Genomic DNA, 9,454 nt, shown 5'->3' on the forward strand with positions numbered 1-9,454 from the left:
TTTGCTTTCTTACTGATGTAGTGTTCAGACTTGACATAACAGGAGGTTGTCTAACCTTTTCAGGATATAATATAGATCCCTGTGTAGACTGTAATTGAATTGGGTTTATACTGTATAAGTTACACCTGTACACAAACCCAGGTCAAGATAATTATTAAAAACATATGTATAAAATCCCATAAAATATAAAAAAGTGGACATAAAAACATTTTTATCTGGACCTGGATTAAGTTCAATATTTCCAATGACTAAAAGAATATTAAACAGAAGTCTTAAATGTTGTTTCCGACTGGTTAAAACAGAGTCTGTTGTATTCCTGCCTTTAGCACTAATGTGTTTTGTCCACTGATGAAAAACAGTAACATAGGCCCAAATTACTACCCGATCAGGTGAGGTTCTGAAGCCAGTCAGTAGCTTGCTGTTCTTTTCTTCGCTGAATGGCGCACACTTCAAGGCTTGAATAACATGGTTCCCACCATGTCGGGCAYGAGCATGCTCACCAAAACCAGTAGCTCCAGTTTGAAAATTAAATATCATGTCTTTGTAGTGTTTGAATTTAGGTTGAAAAGAATTTGCAAGTCATTGTGTTCTGTTTTTATTTAAGGTTTATAAAATGTCCCAACATCTTYGGAATTGGGGTTGTATTACAGGTTTTTCCAGAATATACCAGTCAATATAGTTGCTTTACTTGGTATAAATGCAGATCAAAGAAATATCCTGATTTAAAGGAAGTAGGGGAGTTCCTGGATTTGCTCTTCTTTGTTCTTTGGGCAGTTATAGCTCTTTGTTGCTATTTCTGTTCCTCAGACTTATGTAAGAGACATCTACCCTTTCCGGAGGTCCGTTTCCCCACAGCTCAACCTCGTTCACATGCTGCCTGAGAAAGGCCAAGAGCTCATTCAAAAACAGGTAAAGACAGATTGACTAATGAGAAATTACTCTGCTTATATTAACCCATTGCAAAAGAGCAAACTGGATCTGATAATGATTAAACCTTATTTATTTTTGCCTGTCYAGGTGTTTTCTCGTAAATTAGAGGAAGTTGGACGTGTCCTTTTTCTCATCTCCCTCACTCAACACATTCCAGCTGTGCACAAGCAGTCCCACGTCTCCCTGCTGCAGGAAGACCTCCTTCGTCTGCCCTCTTTCCCACGAACCGCCATTGATGCAGAATTTTCCCTTTTCAAYGAGCCTCAAGGTGAAACAAATCATTAAATAATCATCAAGAGTTTGAATTGACTCTTTAAAAGATTGAGGAGAGATGACATGTCTGGTCTTCACTCCTGCAGGTAAGGAGCTGTTCGGTTTGGACACCCTCCACAAGGTGCTTTGGATCAAGCTGCTGGARGAAATGTTCCTGGGCATGCCCAGTGAGTACCCGTGGGGCGACGAGATGATGCTGTTCCAGAACGTCTTCAACGGGGCGTTGCTGCTGCATCCAGAGGACAGCGCCCTCCTCAGGCAGTACACCGCCACTGCCATCAACACGGCCGTCCACTTCAACCACCTCTTCTCCCTGAGTGGATACCARTGGATCCTTCCCACCATGCTCCAGGTACCAACACTACATCCTGAACACCTTATATGATTTAGCCATCAGGTTACAGTGCTGGACCAATACAAAAAGTTCAGCTTTGGGTTTTTTTTGGGGCACGGGTTTTACCAAAGTTGCGAGAATATTGAGTTAAGATGGAAACAATAATGACAGACTTGTGGATCAATGGGTACTGTGGTGGTGGCCAAAATATGCAAACGATAATGAGATCTTTATTTTGTTTAAATGTTGTTAATTGTTCAGGTGCTTTTCTCTGCAGGGAAAGAGAGCTAGACTGCAAGACTGTCTGAGCACTGTGAAACTTAAAATACAGCTGTTTAAGTAAGTCTTTCAGCTGTATGTGTTGATGTATGAAGTAGTCTCTGTATATCTCTGACAGGTCTATGCTGACTATGAGAGCAATCCTTTGCTGCGACAGGGCATCGAGTTTTGCTGCCGACAGTTTTACATCCTCCACAGAAAGCCCTTCATCCTCCAGCTGTTTGCCAGTGTGGCTCCACTGCTGGAATTCACCGTAAGACTTTGAAGTCAAAAGAAAAGCTAACAAAAACTCATATCTGCTGCGAAATGAATTGATTACTTTCTATTTTTACTTACCGTTTCAGACGAGCACCAGCACTGGTTTGTCTAAAGGCGTGTCAGCTCAGTGTCTGTTTGACCTGCTGGTCTCTCTGGAGGGGGAAACCCAGGACGGTCTGGACGCTCTGGAGCTGGTCAAGGCTGAAAAACCTCTTCGTTCTCTTGGTAAACTTAAATGTACAGCTTGTGAAAGTTGCCCAGAAATCAAAAACTGATGCCAGTTTTAATCATTAGGATCKTTTTTCTGTCGGCTCATCTTTTATCAAATAAACCCTCCTAAACTAAGAGAACTTTTGTTGTTCTTGGAATTTCCTGCAGGTTACTCACAACCAAATGTCTGTTTGATTCTTTCAGATTTTTGTTATGGCAATGAAGACTTGGCCTTTTCCATCAGCGAGGCCATCAAGTTGTGTGTAACGGTGTTCGCCTACGCTCCTGAATCCTTCAGGAGGTGAGAGAAAACACCTACAAGAAAACTTCTTCTCAGTAACATTCAAACTTCTAATCCGTGACCAATGCTGTGAATCACCAGTCTCCAGATGCTGAATGTGCTGGAAGCGTTGGTTCCCTGCCACCTCCAAAAGCTCAAGAGTAACACAGTTACGATGGAGTCTGCGTCCGCCGCCAGGGACGAGATTGCCGCCATCGCCGCCCTGGCCACGTCTCTGCAAGCTCTGCTCTACAGCTCTGAGACCTTGACAAGGTTTGTGTCACATCAGTGTTGACAAGTCGAGATTATTTTGGTGTATAAGATGCTATTAAGGTTTGATTTACATCTGCACGTCCTCCACAGACCCATGACAGCACCGCAGCTGTCCCGCTGCGATCAGGGCCACAAGGGTGGCACTACAGCCAACCATGCCATGTCTGGAGGCGCCAACACAAGGTCAATGATGATACAAACTTTTGAGCCCTTTAAGAGGGCATTTTAATCAAAACTAAAAGCAGGTCTGTGTTTACAGGGACAATATGCACCTGCTGGAGGAGGGCCAGGGCAAGATGCGGGAGGAGATGGACGAGCGAATCGCCAGAGAGGAGTTCCGCCGACCACGGGAGTCCCTGTTGAACATCTGCACGGAGTTTTACAAACACTGCGGACCCCGACTCAAAATCCTGCAGAACGTCGCCGGGGAGCCTCGGGTCACGGCCCTTGAGCTTCTGGACATCAAATCCCACATGAGGTGATGAGATGATGTTCTCTCAGAACTTTTTATACAAACTATATTGATGAAATTAGAGTTTCAAGAAGATACACCCCTTTCAATTCCAAGAGTTTACGTATTCAGCAAGGTTTCCCCCAGACAACGAGGGGTAAAGTTTTTCATTTTTATTTTAGCAGGCCTATATTACACTGGRGGAAACCCTGTRYAGCTATTTTCACTAAATCAGCTGTCAACCACAGTGGWGGCAGCTAAAGAACCTGATTATCTCTGTCATTTGGATTCTATGGTCAAATGTAAGGCCATTTGTCCAACAGCTAAAGTTWGAATCCATGTAGGACATGAAGCAACAAGACACTGTTCCTAAACACAACAGGAACTCTACAGCAGAGCGCCTGAAAAAGAATAAGTATCCAGATCCAGAAAAGYCCAGATCTCTGACTGAAATGCTGTAGTGGGACATTAAGAAAGCTGTGCAGAAAACCAATGTCTGCAAACCTCAATGCACTGAAACAACAGTGCAGAGAAGATTGGACCAAAACCACWGCACAACTATGTGAGGACTAATGAGGTCAAGCAGAGAACTAATTAACTGTGGTGAGCATAGCTAACCAAACAGTTAGCTTCACTAATTATCAATCTGCTAACTAAAAATTTTACTTTACTAATGCTAAACCAATCAACAGGTACAAAAATTAGCAGAAGCTAACGCTAACTTCTAACCACTCATCTGCTCTGTCATTTAAACATAGATGTGTATGGTATCCAGAGAAATATCAGAATCTTGGCTAAAATTTMATTTAAAAAACAGCATATCTACATTCACTAAACATGGTTAGAACCACAGGCAGCTGAATCAACAAGTGAACAAWTTGCACTAAATGATGTAAACTAAAAAACTGGTGGACACACAAATTGTTGCAGATGCTACTCACACACAGCGTGCAGTGCGGCATGAGAGGATAGTAAGCAGAAATAAATTTAACAGAAGCTAATTGTTTGCTAAAGATTTCCAAAATTAGCAAAAAACACTACTCTGCTAAGAAGAAAGTAAGATGATGTTGTGATACAAAAAACCCTTACATTGTAGGGTATATGATTAAAGTTTAAAAGAAAAAAAAGCAAAAGAAAAAAATTCTAAATTTCTTATGTTGAATGAAACATGCATCAGTTTTTTTTTAATCCCCACAGGTTAGCAGAAATTGCCCACGCCCTCCTCAAGCTGGCACCTTACGACACCCTGACCATGGAGAGCCGAGGCCTGCGGCGCTACATCATGGAGATGCTCCCCATCACCGACTGGTCATCCGAGGCCGTCCGGCCCGCCCTCATCCTCATCCTCAAGAGGCTGGACCGAATGTTCAACAAGATCCACAAAATGCCCACGCTCAGGTGCGCTCGCCCACAGGCTCTGTGCAGCAGGTCTGTTGAACACAACCCTTCCTTCTCTGTGTCCCTGTGAGTGTATCGTGCTGTGAACAGTAGATAGACGGCTTCTTGGCACGTGATCGTGTCGTGCTGCCTTCGTGGCTTCTGTACCGTAAGTGTTGCTGCAGTTGTGTTTCTGTGCAGGCTCATCTTGGTGTGTTTTTGAGTGTTGGACTATGGTCACTGACAGTGTTTCCTCTCAGCAGCGGGCATCCAGTCTCTGCTGTGGTGCCCAATTTAAAGTTCGATCTAAACATGAGGTTGTAGGTCTGACTAGACACCAAATTATAAATGTTGTTAAAAATAGTCTGTTAAAAGTAAGATTTCTAAATTCTATTCTGAATTTGATAGGGAACCAGTGGAAAGTAGGTACAGCTGGAGAAATACGATTTCTCCTGTTTACTCTCATCTGAATTCTGGCAGCAGTGTTTTGGATCAACTGAAGACTTTTTAACAAAAAGAAAAAAATTGTRTAGGTCTTCTGGACGGGTTCTTCTCTAATGAAACGTTTCGTCTCTCCTCCAAGAGACTTCTTCAGTCTGAGAGTTTCAGGCAAAATTCTGGCTTTTAAGCCCTGCCTCCATGTGACTGATACTCACATCACATGGCTATCGTTGACACCTAATTAACACTTATTGTTAACAGGGGTGGAGTGATACTGGCAATAGCAGCACTGTAGGAGGGGGACAGCTGAAAGCGGAGGCCTCCACCTCTGTTTAATGATGGACGGTCTTTCTTCACAAAAATGGCTTCTTTTACTCCTCTCTCAAACCAACGTTCCTCTCTATCAAGAATGAGAACATCCTCATCTCTGAAAGAGTGACCGCTGGCCTGTAAATGAGTGAAAACTGCAGAGTTCTGGCCATTAGATGTAGCTCGTCTGTGTTGGGACATTCTTTTGAACAGTGGCTGCTTTGTTTCCCCGATGTATAACTGTATGTATAACTCCGTTTTCAGTTGTCCCCCTCCTACAGTGCGGCTATTGCCAGTATCACTCCACCCCCTGTTAATAATAGGTGTTAATTAGGTGTCAACGATAGCCATGTGATGTGAGTATCAGTCACATGGAGGCAGGGCTTAAAAGCCTGAATTTTGSCTGAAACTCTCAGACTGAAGAAGTCTCTTGGAGGAGAGACGAAACGTTTCATTAGAGAAGAACCCGTCCAGAAGACCTATACAATTTTTTTCTTTTTGATTTTTTTACCTGGATAACTGAGATGCATCAGGACACTTTTTAACAAAGTTTTTAAACACCCAGATGATAAAGAATCATAAAATTCCAGCTTAGAAGTGATATATGCACTGGTCCGCTTTTCTGCACCATAAATATTACAAATAAATCTTTGTTCGTACATTTAGAAGCATTAATACAATATCCATCATTTCAGTTTTTAACACTTGATACAAAAGGTAAATTGGAGTGAATTGTGTAACTTTCACAACCAACTATCCCCTGAATCTAAACAACACAAAATAAACTGGTTCAATCCATTTATGACTCTGTGTGCAAGGTAAATAAAAAACACAGCAGTCTATAAATAATTTTAAAAGTCAGCTTTATCTATCCATTTTGACTGTAATGACATCTAACCTAATGTAAAACATGCTGATCCATTTACACAGGGTTGTTTAAAAAGGAAGCAGAATAACTAGTKTAAAAAAATGGTCCTCGCTTATTTTAATTCAGGAATGATTTTGGCATCATGATCRAGAATGTGGAATAAAACTTCATTATTTTACTCCCAACATTTTCCKTTTTTGAAACAAGTCAGGACCTTGTTGCCTTATAAAAGAAACAAACCTAAATGTAAGGTACATTTAAATATAAAACCCAATTTAAAAGGGAATTGTCTGCATAGTCAAATATGTGAGAAAACAAAAAGCTCAAAGCCTTTAAAAAAACAAGTTTACAAGGAGGTAAGTCCACCACTTTTTTAGTTTGACTCCCAATATTTAAATACTACCTTAATAATTTAAAAATTAAAAAACAAGCTCAGAAGGAACACTGGTCTCAGCCGCTGTTTTTGAGCTTGGCTACTTTTGTTTTCAATGTTTAAACTGTTTTTACACATGTATTTTTTACTGTTTAATAAAATAATAAAGATTATAACTCAGTTATGGATATTTAATATGGTGGTAAGTGAACATAAAGTTAGCTTTAGCATATTCAATTTTATTCAATGCTATTTATTNGTTCTTAGGTGTCGTGTTATGTGTATGTAATGAGTGCAAGCGGGGCTCGGCGTCCCCTTGTTTATGTCTTTTTCCCCCCTTTGTGTTGATTATCATTGGGGCCCTGATTCACACCTTTTGCTCACAGGGAGTGGAGTCATACTTGCAATAACAGCTTTGTAGGCGGAGGACAACTGGACACCAAGGCCTTCACCTCTGTTTAATGGTGGACGGTTTTTCTTCATAAAGATGGCTTCTTTTACTCCTCTCTCAAACCAGTGTTCCTCTCTATCAAGGATGAGAACATCTTTATTCCTGAAAGAGTGACCGCTGGCCTGTAGATGATTGTAAACTGCAGAGTCCTGACCCGACGAAGTAGCTCGTCTGTGCTAGCTCATTCTTTTGAACAGTGGCTGTTTTGTTTCCCTAATGTATGACTGATCACAGTCCTCCTGACACTTAAAGTAACAGCATATAATATATTACTCTGTTTTTTAGTATAGAGAGTTTCCACTGGAGTGCCTCAGTCTTATTATGAAGGGTAGTTGTAAYGCTTTCTGCCTCTGCTCGATTACTTGCCTGTCGAGCTTGCAGAGCTCTTACAGACAGATGGATCACATTTTGTCTTTAAACATTATTTATGTTTGACCGTTTTTTCACTTAGAATGTATATAATTTGTTTTCCCCCAGATGTGTACATCTATAACTCATGGATGGACTTGTTTTTCTTGCTGATGTTTATTTTTCCCTTCTGTGCTGAATTGTTGCTATTTGTCTTGTTTCTAAAACACAATAGGATTATTGTTTAAAAAAATTGCACAGTTGGACACCTCCTGGGTCAAGGATGAGCCCTATTGATTTTAAGGTCACAGKCGTGCTCTAAATCTGCAACCATGTAAAATAGAAATGTCAAACTCTTTGTTCCTTTGATTGTGTCCTTCTGTCCATCCATAAGATAGAACACAGTAAGTTGTCCATGGTTTGACTCCACAAATGTTTAGGACAGTAAATGCTCCACATTAGATCTTATTTTTTATTAAGACCACTTCCACCAAATACATTTTGAGTGGAACTCACAAAGTCTACTAATCTGATCATAAAATGGTTTGGATAGGCTGGTAGTCATTAACAGGTAAGTTCTTCACATTGCTRCTGATAGCTGCACTTTCATGTTTTTACATGTTCTTTAATTAAATTGTTGATTTACACCACRGGCAACATCATTATCAGTGAAACTGACCTGTCACCTCACCACAATCATGTATAATCAGGATTGCTTTGTGAGGGAATTCATGATTTGGATTACTGCCRGAATCCCTAAACTGATATGTCTGAATGTACTGCTAAAAATATATGKATCAAATATACTGGTGTAGATTCTGGTGTAGTCATCTAGGACAGTATGTCCTGGATGCATCAGAGTTAGTTTTATACAGTGAGCATGTAGACATCTTGACACTTGCAGCAAAAGTAGCATTAGCTAACCTCAGTACATACCTCAGACTATTTTTTTTAAACCAGTGATGGAAAGTCGATGTAGAAATTTGACAATTTCAGACAATTTTCAATTTGCTKTGGTGGCCATCTTYATAATTTTTGACTCCAACAGCTAATTGTTTAGCTAGCATCAAACAGTGGTTAAGCAACAACTATCTCCAACTTAACTCTGATAAAACCGAAACACTGATTATAGCGCCGGAAAATAAGGTTGCTCAGATTGAACCGTTTATTGGTGTCTTAGGTCCATCTGTTCARTCCAGCCTCAGAAACTTGGGTGTCATTTTTGATTGTGCAATGTCTCTGAAACAACATGCAAAGCAACTGACCAGAAACTGTTACTTTCATCTTAGGAACATGATCTCAAAATTGAAACGTTTCCTGTCAAAAGCTGAACTTGAARTGGTCATTCATGCATTTATTTCTTCTCGTTTGGACTATTGTAACAGCCTATTCACTTGTTTAAACAAGGAGTTAGACCGTCTTCAGGTTGTCCAGAACTCGGCTGCTCGACTGTTAACTAACATAAACAAACATGATCACATCACACCTGTTTTGGCTTCTCTTCACTGGCTCCCAGTTCATTTTAGAATTCATTTTAAAATTCTGGTTTTAACTATTAGAGCCTTACATGGTCAAGCCCCATCATATATCTCAGATTTGCTCCAGCTTCACACACCATCTCRCGGTTTGAGGYCATCAGGTCAGTTGTTGTTGTTGGTACCCCACACACATTTTAAATCCAGAGGGGATCGGGCTTTCCAAGCAGTTGCACCTCGGCTCATACGCAGCCTTGATTCTACTGATGCTTTTAAAAAACAAATGAAAACTTTCTTTTACAAACAGGCTTTTAGCTAAGTAATTTTTTTTCTATTACTACTTGTATTCTTGTGTGAATGTAATGCTGTGGTGATGTTTTAATTTACTATTTTACTTTCTTGTTTTTATTCTATTTTCTGTGAAACACTTTGTGATTTTATGTCTATGAAAGGTGCTATATACAGTGGGTAAAATAAGTATTGAACACGTCACCATTTTTCTCAGTAAATATATTACTAGAGGT

The 9,454-nt window shown here is 40.4% G+C and overlaps 1 protein-coding gene across 18 annotated transcripts in view; it reads left to right on the forward strand.

The window, feature by feature from the left end:
• unc80 (unc-80 homolog (C. elegans)) overlaps positions 1–9,454 on the forward strand; it is a 100,556-nt gene that overhangs the window by 72,931 nt on the left and 18,171 nt on the right. For 12 of the 18 annotated variants that reach the window (XM_014016077.1, XM_014016087.1, XM_014016081.1 and 9 more), the window contains 10 exons: positions 808–909; positions 1,018–1,198; positions 1,290–1,555; positions 1,935–2,069; positions 2,161–2,299; positions 2,489–2,585; positions 2,667–2,837; positions 2,928–3,020; positions 3,097–3,315; positions 4,486–4,716. In XM_014016077.1, the coding sequence (XP_013871531.1) occupies positions 808–909; positions 1,018–1,198; positions 1,290–1,555; positions 1,935–2,069; positions 2,161–2,299; positions 2,489–2,585; positions 2,667–2,837; positions 2,928–3,020; positions 3,097–3,315; positions 4,486–4,716 (1,634 nt within the window). The remainder of the gene's footprint in view (positions 1–807; positions 910–1,017; positions 1,199–1,289; positions 1,556–1,934; positions 2,070–2,160; positions 2,300–2,488; positions 2,586–2,666; positions 2,838–2,927; positions 3,021–3,096; positions 3,316–4,485; positions 4,717–9,454) is intronic. The other 6 variants (XM_014016080.1, XM_014016083.1, XM_014016089.1 and 3 more) reach the window with 1 other exon arrangement.

Source organism: Austrofundulus limnaeus, unplaced genomic scaffold (assembly GCF_001266775.1).
Source record: "Austrofundulus limnaeus strain Quisiro unplaced genomic scaffold, Austrofundulus_limnaeus-1.0 Scaffold138, whole genome shotgun sequence".
NCBI classification, from domain to species: Eukaryota; Metazoa; Chordata; class Actinopteri; order Cyprinodontiformes; family Rivulidae; genus Austrofundulus; species Austrofundulus limnaeus.